The 12,859-nt window shown below is 43.0% G+C and overlaps 1 protein-coding gene across 1 annotated transcript in view; it reads left to right on the forward strand.

The window, feature by feature from the left end:
- Positions 1-330: 330 nt before the first annotated feature.
- The window catches only part of SETD6 (SET domain containing 6, protein lysine methyltransferase), a 107,079-nt gene continuing 94,550 nt past the window's right edge, over positions 331-12,859 (forward strand). The window contains exons 1-2 of the mRNA XM_030203592.1: positions 331-534; positions 8,890-8,997. Of these exons, the coding sequence (XP_030059452.1) occupies positions 508-534; positions 8,890-8,997 (135 nt within the window). The 5' untranslated portion in view covers positions 331-507. The remainder of the gene's footprint in view (positions 535-8,889; positions 8,998-12,859) is intronic.

Consider the following 12,859-nt stretch of genomic DNA (forward strand, 5'->3'; position numbering starts at 1 on the left):
TAGGTTTGCTTGCTTTGTTTTGAGTGTACTAGGTGACGGCTGCGCGGGGAAGGGGAAACAGAGACTAACCTAATTGGCTTTCAACTTTTTGACGTCATCCCATCTCGTGTTTTCTTCCCTCTTCTTGGTGGCTTCGCCTTTTGACGTCATGTCGTTTCCTGTTCTCAATCCAAGAAAGTTGCGTTCTCCAAAGACAAGCAGGCCAATATTCTCACAGATGGGTGACGTCACGTCGGTATCCCGCCCCTTTCAGTTAGCCGGGCCGGGGGAGGACTAGAGGCTTTGCTTACCCGGAAGCAAACCACGAGGGGCCGGCTGGGCTGAGGAAAGGGTGCTGGGGAAGGGTTGGAGGCGAGATAGTGTGCGTCTGCGGTCCTTGTACAGAAGCCTAATGAAATGGCTATTCGAGGGGTGCTGTAGGGTGCGGCGTGCGGGTCAGGTAGTGCAGGATGCCTGAAGGTTAAAAGAGTGAAGGGGGAAATCACTTTTCATCGCTTATATCTGAATATGGAATCCGAAGCAAAGCGTCTAAAGGTAGCGCGGAGACTCCGCCCCTTGCTCTTCCCAAGTCGAACCAGAAAGGGGAAACGGGAGAGGGTTGTCAGCTGGCCAATATTTGTGTAGCCAGGTGGCTTTGAGTATAAGGGTCAAGAATGTGGTAAACCAGGATGGAAAGGGAGTCAAGGAATTCTGAGGGCTATCATGTATATGGGCTTTAATGGAAGGTTTGGGGAGGCTACTGATGTTTTCGGGTAGGGGATGTGCCTTTAATGACTGGAATGTACTTTTTTTTTTTAACAGACAGGGGATGAGGTTCTGGGGGATGGATCATGACTGGGATGTGTATTTGAATGGCCATGGAAATAATGGATAGGGCTGGGAGGGTAGCCCAACCATTCGGCAGGGCTAGGGCAGCAGCTTCTTGGATGCAAGAAAGAGCAGCTGGAGACTAGAGTTAAACAAAACCATAGGTCCTGACAGACATACAGACTGAAAGAACCATCTGCATATACTTTAACTTATATTTTTAATAGGACGTTGTGTATTGATCATGATAGTTGAGTTAATTATAAAAACTTTGGAAGGGGCCGGAAAGCTAATTGGGGGGGAAGAGATATAAGGTTGTAGATTTGCAAAGCCTGAACTATATGGAGAGCAGAGTTTGGACTATTATAGTTCTAGTGCGCTATAGAAGTGATTTATAGTAGTAGTAGTAGTAGTAGTGGAGGAGTAGCCTAGTGGTTAGAGCACCAGTCTTGACATCCAGAGGTGCCCAGTTCAAATCCCACTGCTGCTACTTGTGATCTTGGGCAAGTCACGTAACCTTCCATTGCCTAAGGTACAAAATTAGATTGTAAGTCCTCCAGGGACAGGGAAATATCCAGTGTACCTGAATGTAACTCACCTCGAGCTATTACTGAAAAAGGCATGAGCAAAATCCAAATAGTATGCCCACTTTTAGGGAGTAATTTCATATCACAGCACCTCTGTAAAATGTTGAAAAATTAGCTGGCCTTTTGCCTTTAAGAAAGAGAAATAGGTTAAATGATTAGGCAAGACTAGACAGTCTTCTAGGGCAGCAGCTTCTGAAGGGTAACAAAAAACAACAGCAGTCAAAACTAAATAAGCCCTGATGGTAGCTCAAAGAACCAACAGCACATTTTTTTTAACTTCAGGGACAGTGGGCACAAACATACAAATCATAAAGCTTAATATTTAAAAGTATGATATCTAAGTATTCATTTTTTACAGGATTGTTAAGTTTAATCATCAAAATCTCAAGGGGTTGGAGAGTGTAAGGCTGAAGGTCCACCTATGACAGAGGTTCGCAAACTGGGGGTTTGGGGTCACGATCTAGAAGGACTGTCCATAGGTACATCATTGTTCTGCATCTCTCCCTCAGCTTCCGGTATACCCCAAAAGCAAACTTTGTGACGATGTAGTCTATTTTCCAAATCTTCAACTTTCTCAGTTAAGGCGGTTACCGTTAAATTGGTGGAATCCAAGTGTAGTGTTGTAGAAGTATTTTTTTTCTAGTTTTTCCAAACATTGTTCATTTTCCTCTACTCTCAAGCCCAGATCCTCTAGGTCACCCCAAACATTGTGTATCAAGGCCTTGAGCTCATTGATACGAACTGCTGTATTTTTTTTTTTTCAAAGATTGTTTGAGATCGAGAAGTAATAACTGCATGTCCCATTTTGTAAGGGGTCTCGTGGCTTCCCAGAGTGTCAGTATCACTTAAATCATTTGATTGCAGGGGAGATCCCTCACCGAGATCTATAAGTTCAGAGGCACATTCTCCACATGATTCCACATTCTCCATTTGAATTTTTGCCTGAAAGTAGTGCTTACTACCAGTCTGCTTTTTGGACATTATTACACAATCAGCAGAGGTTCTAATATCACATAAGTGCTTGTGGTTAAGAAATGCTAGTAAGGAAATGCACGTTTTCCACTTTGAAATGCTGGTCTGATCGGAGCTCCGGTACTAGACTGCCATCTTATCGATGATGTCACCAGAACTCCCTCATGTCTTATTTATATATGAATAACATTTATGTCCCACATCATCCCAAAGCTAGTTCAGGTTCTTTGTGACTTACATTGAAACAGAGGCAATTAGTTACACAATTACTAGATTACAATAAACAAAGTGTGAAGCAGTCAAAGATGTATAATTGTTTGTGAACAATGTGGTTAAAGAAACATTGGGTGACAGGTAATGGAAATAAGAACTTAAATCTGTGGTGTGTTAAATATTGTGTTGAATTCTTCCATCACCAATAGCCAATTTTACCAGGTATGCTCTTTAGCATTTTATGAAATTAGGAGTATTCTTGTATGTGCCATAGTTGTTTAGGTAGTGAGTTCCAACTCTTGGTACATTGATATGAGAAACCAGCAGTATGAGTCTTTTTATATTTAATTTTATTATGTTGTGGGTAATTAAGGCAACGGGGTCTCTGAAGGTTTATTAATATTTCTTGTTGACATCTCAATAAGGTTTTGCATATATGATGGAGGCAAACCATAAATTATATCTTGAATTTCCTTCCAAACTTTGGTTGGGCCTATCTGTTTTATGTACGCCTCAATATAAAATTTGATTAGAAAATGATCAGTCCAAGATAAGGATGTTATCTCAATGCCACCAACCTTGTGTTCAAAGATGTCGACCCCTTTGCAGAACACCAAGAGGCTCATTTTCAAAGCACATAGACTTTGTAAGTATAATTGCTTTGAAAATACACCTAGCATATAGCCCTTTTCATGGTTTGGAGATTTCATCACCTGAGTAAATCCTAGAGCTGCCATCGTATCAAGGAAGGCAGCAGTGGTGGTGTCTGGAGTTGCAATGTGTAGGTTAAAGTCTCCCATGAATGGTAGCTCGGGGTTACCTCAGTCACCAGATTTTGCAAATCTTGCACAGATGATGTGTTGTTGCGAGGTGCTCTGTAGACCACTAGCAGCCACATTGGTTTCTTATTTCCCAGCTGGATTAGGAGGCATTCTGACTCAGGTGGGAGATGGAAATTCTGCGCAGTAGAATGTCTCCTGGAAAAGCCGTATAAAGCTATCCCCTTAAACGTGCTAGAATTGGAGGGTCAGCTTTTGTTCCCAGCACAGCATATAAAGAGCTTAGTTGTTGTCCTTGACTGAGCATTAACTGTGGAAGAACAAATTACATCTGTAGCTGAAAAGGGTAGATGCACACGTAGAAAGGCAGCTGAAACCGTTTTTACAGAACTTGAGCTGAGGATGATAATACAGGTTGTAGTGTTGAGTCAACTTGATTGCTGCAATGTTGTATCCTGTGCTGCAGCTACCAGGGTGATCATTGTGGGGGCGGGGGGGGGGGGGGGGGGGGGGGGGGGGGGGGGGGGGGGGGGGGGGGGGGAAAGAACCATAGGCTAGAGCTACTCCAAAGCTTATTGCTCTTCACTGGTTGAGGATCAAGTTGTGTATAATTTTTAAGATCATTGTCCTCTACACACTACAATGTGTGTAGAGGACCCCTGAGCATTTCTCTGAATGACTGTCTTGGTATAATCCTTTGTGATCAATGAGGTCCACTGAAATGACTTGGGAAGATCACCGTACACAAGGAGATGCATTGTATATGCTGCTGGCAAAGTCATTCAGAAGAAAGTATCTTCTGTGGAGCACACTGCCCTTAGATCTGAGATCTTGTTAGCAGAAGAAAAATGGTGGTTATATGATTTGGAATGTTCTTATTGACTTTGTGAATTACAGGAAATATATTAATCTTTATTTGTCATTGTTTCTTGTATTGATTGTGCTCTGTGTTGAGCCTATTTAAATACTCTCAATAATTCTTAAAATACAAGGTGTTTTGCTGCCTCCACCACCTTTATGGGGTCTCAGATGGGCCTAATATCAAAGGGGGGAAGTACATGGTTTGAAGGAGATGGGGCAAGGAATGAGTTTTTCTCTTTTACGTACTTGGTAACCCGAACAATAGGTAGATAAAGTTTTGTTGAATATTAGGGATTTGGAGTACTTGGAAACATCATTAGGAAGAGATGAGGCAGAAAAAGGAGAGAATATTGAGAGGCAAAGCATAAATTTGTTGCATCTTCCTTTTTGATTCAGATAATGGCCGATAGTTTTAAATAGAAATCACATTTAAACAGACTGGAGGGTAGTAGAAAAAGAAGACCAAAGGAGAGAATGAATGAATAAATTAGGTGGTGGGATTTTGGTTAAGGTATAGAAGCATGCTATCATACATTTGGAAAGGCTGAAGGCCAGAAAGGGGAAATGAAGAAGCAAAGTTGAACAGAGCAAACGGGATGGCTGCATTAGTTCTTAAACAAGGAAGCAAAGTTGACCAGCCCATAGCATCAGGGATCTGTTCAGTCTCGGTAACTGGGGAGGTTGGCAGGATGTCTGGCGTGAAAAAACCAAAAGGAGTTTCAAAACTGAGCAGAAGTGGTGAGAAACATAAGGCTATATACACAGAAAAGACCATCAAACCTTAAATAAAGGAAACCAGATAGGAGGCATCCATAGAGCAACCAGATCGGCTATGTGATCTCCTGTAGCACAAGCTTATTTCAGATCTGCAGCACTTCATACATATTAATCATTTGCCTAAGTATTTTTATGAAGATTTCAATAAAATAAAGAAAATCAAAAACCCAAAAAACAGTGGCACAAGTACTTAACTGACAACACAATAAAACAGCGCTGAAGAAAAGATGAAGCTCCCGATGCCCACTGTTGTCAGTTAAGTACTGGAGTCGCTGTTTTTTAGGTTTTAGATTTTCTTTATTTATTGAAAACTTTCATAAAATACTTCAAATTAGATAATAAGAAATTAAATAGAATTATAATCAAAATGTTTTATCCAATACAGGAGGCACGTGATTAATATGTATGAAGAGCTGCAGATCTGAAATAGCTTCATGCTATAGAGATCAGCTCTATGATGCCTCCTATTTGGTTTTCCTTTATTTCTGTTTATTTATTATTAAGATTTTGCTCATGCCTTTTTCAGTAGTAGCCTCAAGGTGAGTTACATCAGGTACACTGGATATTTCTCTGTCCCAGGAGGGCTCACAATCTAAGTTTGTACCTGGGGCAATGGAGGGTTAGGTGACTTGCTCAAGATCACAAGGAGCAGCAGTGGGATTTGAACCAGCCACCTCTGGATTTCAAGACTGGTGCTCTAACCCCTCTAGGCCACTACTCCAGTTTTCTGTGTATACAGTGGGGGAAATAAGTATTTGATCCCTTGCTGATTTTGTAAGTTTCCCACTGACAAAGACATGAGCAGCCCATAATTGAAGGGTAGGTTATTGTAACAGTGAGAGATAGACATCACAAATTAAATCCGGAAATCACATTGTGGAAAGTATATGAATTTATTTGCATTCTGCAGAGGGAAATAAGTATTTAATCCCTCTGGCAAACAAGACCTAATACTGGTGGCCAAAACCCTTGTTGGCAAGCACAGCGGTCAGAGTCTTCTGGTTAGTTGATGATGAGGTTTGAACACATGTCAGGAGGAATTTTGGTCCACTCCTCTTTGCAGATCATCTCTAAATCATTAAGAGTTCTGGGCTGTCGCTTGGCAACTCGCAGCTTCAGCTCCTCCATAAGTTTTCAATGGGATTAAGGTCTGGTGACTGGCTAGGCACTCCATGACCCTAATGTGCTTCTTCCTGAGCCACTCCTTTGTTGCCTTGGCTGTATGTTTTGGGTCATTGTCGTGCTGGAAGACCCAGCCACGACCCATTTTTAAGGCCCTGGCGGAGGGAAGGAGGTTGTCACTCAGAATTGTACGGTACATGGCCCCATCCATTCTCCCATTGATGCGGTGAAGTAGTCCTGTGCCCTTAGCAGAGAAACACCCCTAAAACATAACATTTCCACCTCCATGCTTGACAGTGGGGACGGTGTTTCTTTGGGTCATAGGCAGCATTTCTCTTCCTCCAACACGGCGAGTTGAGTTCATGCCAAAGAGCTCAATTTTTGTCTCATCTGACCACAGCACCTTCTCCCAATCACTCTCGGCATCATCCAGGTGTTCACTGGCAAACTTCAGACGGGCCGTCACATGTGCCTTCCGGAGCAGGGGGCACTGCAGGATTGCAATCCGTTATGTCGTAATGTGTTACCAATGGTTTTCGTGGTGACAGTGGTCCCAGCTGCCTTGAGATCATTGACAAGTTCCCCCCTTGTAGTTGTAGGCTGATTTCTAACCTTCCTCATGATCAAGGATACCCCACGAGGTGAGATTTTGCGTGGAGCCCCAGATCTTTGTCGATTGACAGTCATTTTGTACTTCTTCCATTTTCTTACTATGGCACCAACAGTTGTCTCCTTCTCGCCCAGCGTCTTACTGATGGTTTTGTAGCCCATTCCAGCCTTGTGCAGGTGTATGATCTTGTCCCTGACATCCTTAGACAGCTCCTTGCTCTTGGCCATTTTGTAGAGGTTAGAGTCTGACTGATTCACTGAGTCTGTGGACAGGTGTCTTTCATACAGGTGACCATTGCCGACAGCTGTCTGTCATGCAGGTAACGAGTTGATTTGGAGCATCTACCTGGTCTGTAGGGGCCAGATCTCTTACTGGTTGGTGGGGGCTCAAATACTTATTTCCCTCTGCAGAATGCAAATAAATTCATATACTTTCCACAATGTGATTTTCCGGATTTAATTTGTGATGTGCTATCTCTCACTGTTACCAATAACCTACCCTTCAATTATGGGCTGCTCATGTCTTTGTCAGTGGGCAAACTTACAAAATCAGCAAGGGATCAAATACTTATTTCCCCCACTGTATAGCCTTATGTTTCTCACCACTTCTGCTCAGTTTTGCTACTCTTTTTTATTTATTTATTTATTTATTTATTTATTTATTTTCAATTTCTTACTGAGGAGTGACAGTTTTTCCCTATTAGTTTTGTAGATAGGATGTCTGGCATGGGCAGGAATAAAAATGGCAATTTCAATTAAGCTGCTGATTGGGTAAATTAGATGGGCAAATCTGCCAGTAATTTCTAACAACATAACTTTAAGGATATTTTTAAAGAAATGCTGAGAGGTTTGAAATTGTCTAAAGGGGTGCAGGTTCAAAGTACATGTTCCTAGGGATGCCAGCTTTGCAACGGGTCTAAATGTAGCCACATTGTAGCTATGGTTAGCACTTTGCTCTTGGCAGTTCACACCCGAAACATCTGTGTGCACAACTCTGAGGCTTGATGCATGATTCCCTATATAAACTGCTCGTTAGAGGATCAGCAGTGATCTCCTGCAGGTCGGTCACTCATGGAGCCAAGCAAGTATGTTAGCATAGTGACTGCTAGTAAGGAATTCTGATGAGCAGAACTTTAGCAAAATAAGTGGTCAGCCTTGTTTGGCTAACAGCTGGGTGATTGATCAATCAAGCAGACTTTTTTGGGGGGGATGGAGGGCAGGGTGCTAAATGGTCATTGTCTGTCACCATCTACTATGTTACAGTGGGGATAAATGATTAATGGAACAAACTCTGAGGAGAACTGGTAATTATGAGGCTCCTTCCTTGGGGGTGGTATTTAAAGAAATTATGGCAGAAGCAGTACCTAGCCTGAGGGAGGGATACATGGATTGCAGGTACATTTCAGCCCCTTTGAGCTAAGGGTTTCTAAAGGAGCCTTTTAGGCACCCTACTAAAAAAGGAGGGTAGTTCTTGTAAGACCCGGTTTACATATTAGAATGGAATTATGTGGGACTAACACCCAATAGTATATATCCCGGTTTTTCCATGAGCAAGTTGAAGCTGTAATTCCTTTTTTCCCTATAGAGGGTAGAGGCAACTACAAAATCATCCAGAGCTGCCAAGTTACCCATTCCAGGAGGGAGACTTTGGCCGGTCCTGGATTTCTGCTAATTTCATCCTGGTGCATTATGGGACCTGCAGCACTGATTTCAATGGCCAGAATCATGGACTACAATTACTACACTGCTTTGGGATGTAAGTCTAAAATCAGGACTGGCCAAAAGGTCTCTGTCCTGGAATGGGTTACGCAGCGCTGTCCTGTATGACAGCGCATGTGTACATCTGACTAGTGGGATCCTGATGAGGCATATGATCATTGGAATTAGGAATCCCACTAGTCAGATGTACACATACGCTGTCATACGGACAGCGCTGTGTAACCCTTGTAGCGCTTTAGAAATGTTAAGTAGTAGTAGTAAAGAGGGTTCCATCCCCCTACACCTGCTGGAAATTGGAGGTCTCCTTTGATCGGGGTGTGGAAGGGAAACAGATATTTCTGAAGGTCTGTCTGTTGTGATCAGGGTGTGGAAGGGGGGGTATGTGTACCAGATTGTAGGATCCCCTATGTGCTGTGCTCTGAATTTTGCTTCTTGCTTTGTAGCTAGCAGATGATGTTGAAGACCGAGTCCTTTCTGCAGGTGACAGTACTGGGACCCTGTCAGAGTTTTTAGAATGGTGTGAGATGATGGGACTGAAGATCAATGCAAAGGTGAGGAAGTTTCAAGTGTATTTATACTTGATATACCACACATCAAAATCCATCTGTGTGGTTTACAATTTTAAAAATGTAAGATTTAAGAGAAAAGAACATCATTACTATCAGGGAAAGGTAGAACAGATATCAAAGCAGTAGTTCTGAAGCCTTGAGCACTTCATTTTACACCCGCTGCCATCCATGATTCGGTTTGGTGTATAAAATCTAATTGCCAAATATTTTCTTGAAAAGGTAAGTTTATAGGGCAGCTGTAAACTTTTGATAGGAGGGTTCAAAATTTAGATAATAGGGTAAGGTGTTCCAGAATGTAGGTCCAATTACACTGAACATTGAGAAACGGATCTCGGCAAATTAAATTTGTCAGAATGATGGGATCACGGAATGACTATTTTGTATTGAATATCTAGTTTTTGTGCTATTCTCAAATTGTTGATTTAAGATTTAGCTGAGTTGAGCATAAAGCATGACTTGATATTTAAGGAATAGAAGGAAACCGGTTTATGGACTTTTCTTTTAGGAAATTAGCCAAACCTCATTTTAAACAGTGCTAAGCTAACTGCTTTTACCATATTCTCTGGCAATGAATTCCAGAGTTTAATTACATTCTGAATGAGGAAATATATTTTCTCCAAGTTGTTTTAAATTTATTACAGTACTTAGTAGCTTCACTGTGTGCTCCCTAGTCCTAGTATTTTGGAAAGAGTAAACAAGCAATTCACATCTACCCATTCCTTTCCACTCAGAATTTATAGACGTCTATCCTATCTCCCTTCAGCAGTCTCTTTTCCAAACTGAAGAGACCTATCCGCTTTAGCCTTTCCTCATAGGGAAGTCATTCTGCCCCCCCCCCCCCCCCCCCATCATTTTTGTCACCCTTCTCTTTACCTTTTCTAATTCTGCTACATCTTTTTTTTGAGATTCAGTAACCAGAATTTCCCAAAGTGTTAGAGGTGCATTCTATTTGCTTTCTTAGCCGCTGCTGCACACTGAGTAGAGGGTTTCAACTTCAACGATGATACCTAGATCCTTTTCCTGGGTGGTGACTCCTAATGTGTAACCTTGCATCACGTAGCTATAGTTTGGGTTCCTCTTTCCCACATGCATCATACTGCACTTGCTCACATTAAATATCATATGCCATTTGGATGCCCAGTCTCATAAGGTCATCTTGCAATTTTTCACAATCCTCTTGCGATTTAACAACTTTGAATAATTTTGTGTTATCAGCAAATGTAATTACCTCACTGGTCATTCCTATCTAATATAATAATTTGCTCCTTCAACATTCCAATGTGTCTCACTGGGATCGTAACCACCTGCTGACATCACTCCTCCAACGTTCTCCGTCCCCCCTCCCTCCCAGTTCCATGGGACCCTGGAACTGGGAGGGAGGGACAGAGGGAGGGGGGACCTTGGAAATGGGAGGGAGGGAGGGGGGCCTGGAACTCGGAGGGAGGTGGAGGGGGCAGGGGAGAGATGCTGCACATGGATGGATGGAGGGGGCAAGGCACAGAGGATGTTGCCTGCATATGGATGAATGCAGGGGAGAGAGCATAATGCAGGGAAGGGAGGGGACCCTGAAACTCGGAGGGAGGCAGGGAGGGGACGACCCTGGAACTCGGAGGGAGGGAGGGGACGATCCTGGAACTCTGAGGCAGGGAGGGGGACAACAACCCTGGAACTCGGAGGGAGGGAGGGGACGACGACCCTGGAACTCGGAGGGCGGGAGGGAGGGGGGACCCTGGAACTGGGAGGGAGGGGGCGGCCCTGGCACACACTCTCATGCTCACACACACACACTCACTCTCTCTCTCACAGACACACTCGCACCCAGTCTCACTCTCTCTGTCACACACACACACTCGCACACTCACTCTCTCTCTCTCTTTCTCACACAGTCACTCACAGACACACTCTCTCAAACATACACACTCTGAGGAAAACCAGTGGTGGGAGGCGGCCGGCGGGGCTGGTGGTTGGGAGGCAGGGATAGTGCTGGGCAGAATTATATGGTCTGTGCCAGAGCCGGTGGTGGGAGGCGGGACTGGTGGTTGGGAGGCAGGGATAGTGCTGGGCAGACTTATACGGTCTGTGCCAGAGCCGCTGGTGGGAGGCGTGGTTGGGGGGCGGGGATAGTGCTGGGCAGACTTATACGGTCTGTGCCCTGAAGAGGACAGGTACAAATCAAGGTAGGGTATACACAAAAAGAAGCACATATGAGTTTATCTTGTTGGGCAGACTGGATGGACCGTGCATGTCTTTTTCTGCTGTCATCTACTGTGCTACTATGTTAACCTTGCTAGCACCTGTTTCATTTGTGTCAGAAACAGGCCTTTTTTACTAGTCTCTAGATAATGTATAAATATGTTAAAAAGAAGTGGTTCCAGCACATACCCCTGGGGAGTCCCGCTATCTACCCTTTTCCATTGAGAATACTGACAATTTAACCATATTCTGTTCTTTGACCAGTTTTTAATCCACAATATGACATTCATTTCCTATCCCATGATTTTCTGATTTCCTCAGGAGTCTTTCATGTGGTATTTTGTCAGATGCCTTTTGAAAATCCAGATATACAATATTGACTGGCTCACCTTTATCCACATGTTTATTCACCCCTTCAAAGAAATGTAGTAGATTTGGTGAGGCAAGATTTCCCTTTACTAAATCCATGTTGGCTTTATCTCATTAATCCATAATTATGTATATGCTCTATAATTTTGTTCTTTATAACAGTCTCTTCCATTTTGCCCAGCACTGACAGCAGGCTCACTGGTCTATAATTTTAAAGATCACCTTAGGAACCTTTTCTAAAAATTGCCATTATATTGGTCACCCTCCAATCTTCCAGTACCATGTTTGATTTTAAAGATAAATTACAAATTACTAACAATAGCTCTTCAAGTTCATTTTTCAATTCTATAAGTACTCTGGGATGTATACCATCTGGTCCAGGTGATTTGCTACTCTTCAACTTGTCAAATTGTTCCATTGTCTTTTACCAGCTTCTTGCTTCTAACATGCCTAAAAAAGTTTTTACTGTGTGTTTTTTGCCTTCAGCGCAATCCTTTCAAAGTCTCTTTGCCTTCTTTATCTGCACTTTGCATTTGACTTGCCATTCCTTATGCTGTTCCCTATTATTTTCAGTAAGATCCTTCTTCCATTTTCTGAAGGATTTTCTTTTAGCTCTAATAGCTTCCTTCTGCTCACTTTTTAACCATGACGGCTTTTGTTTGGAATTCCTTCCTCCTTTTTTAATGCATGGAATACAGTGGGGGAAATAAGTATTTGATCCCTTGCTGATTTTGTAAGTTTGCCCACTGACAAAGACATGAGCAGCCCATAATTGAAGGGTAGGTTATTGGTAACAGTGAGAGATAGCACATCACAAATTAAATCCGGAAAATCACATTGTGGAAAGTATATGAATTTATTTGCATTCTGCAGAGGGAAATAAGTATTTAATCCCTCTGGCAAACAAGACCTAATACTTGGTGGCAAAACCCTTGTTGGCAAGCACAGCGGTCAGACGTCTTCTGTAGTTGATGATGAGGTTTGCACACATGTCAGGAGGAATTTTGGTCCACTCCTCTTTGCAGATCATCTCTAAATCATTAAGAGTTCTGGGCTGTCGCTTGGCAACTCGCAGCTTCAGCTCCCTCCATAAGTTTTCAATGGGATTAAGGTCTGGTGACTGGCTAGGCCACTCCATGACCCTAATGTGCTTCTTCCTGAGCCACTCCTTTGTTGCCTTGGCTGTATGTTTTGAGTCATTGTCGTGCTGGAAGACCCAGCCACGACCCATTTTTAAGGCCCTGGCGGAGGGAAGGAGGTTGTCACTCAGAATTGTACGGTA

This window comes from Microcaecilia unicolor, chromosome 5 (assembly GCF_901765095.1).
Source record: "Microcaecilia unicolor chromosome 5, aMicUni1.1, whole genome shotgun sequence".
NCBI classification, from domain to species: Eukaryota; Metazoa; Chordata; class Amphibia; order Gymnophiona; family Siphonopidae; genus Microcaecilia; species Microcaecilia unicolor.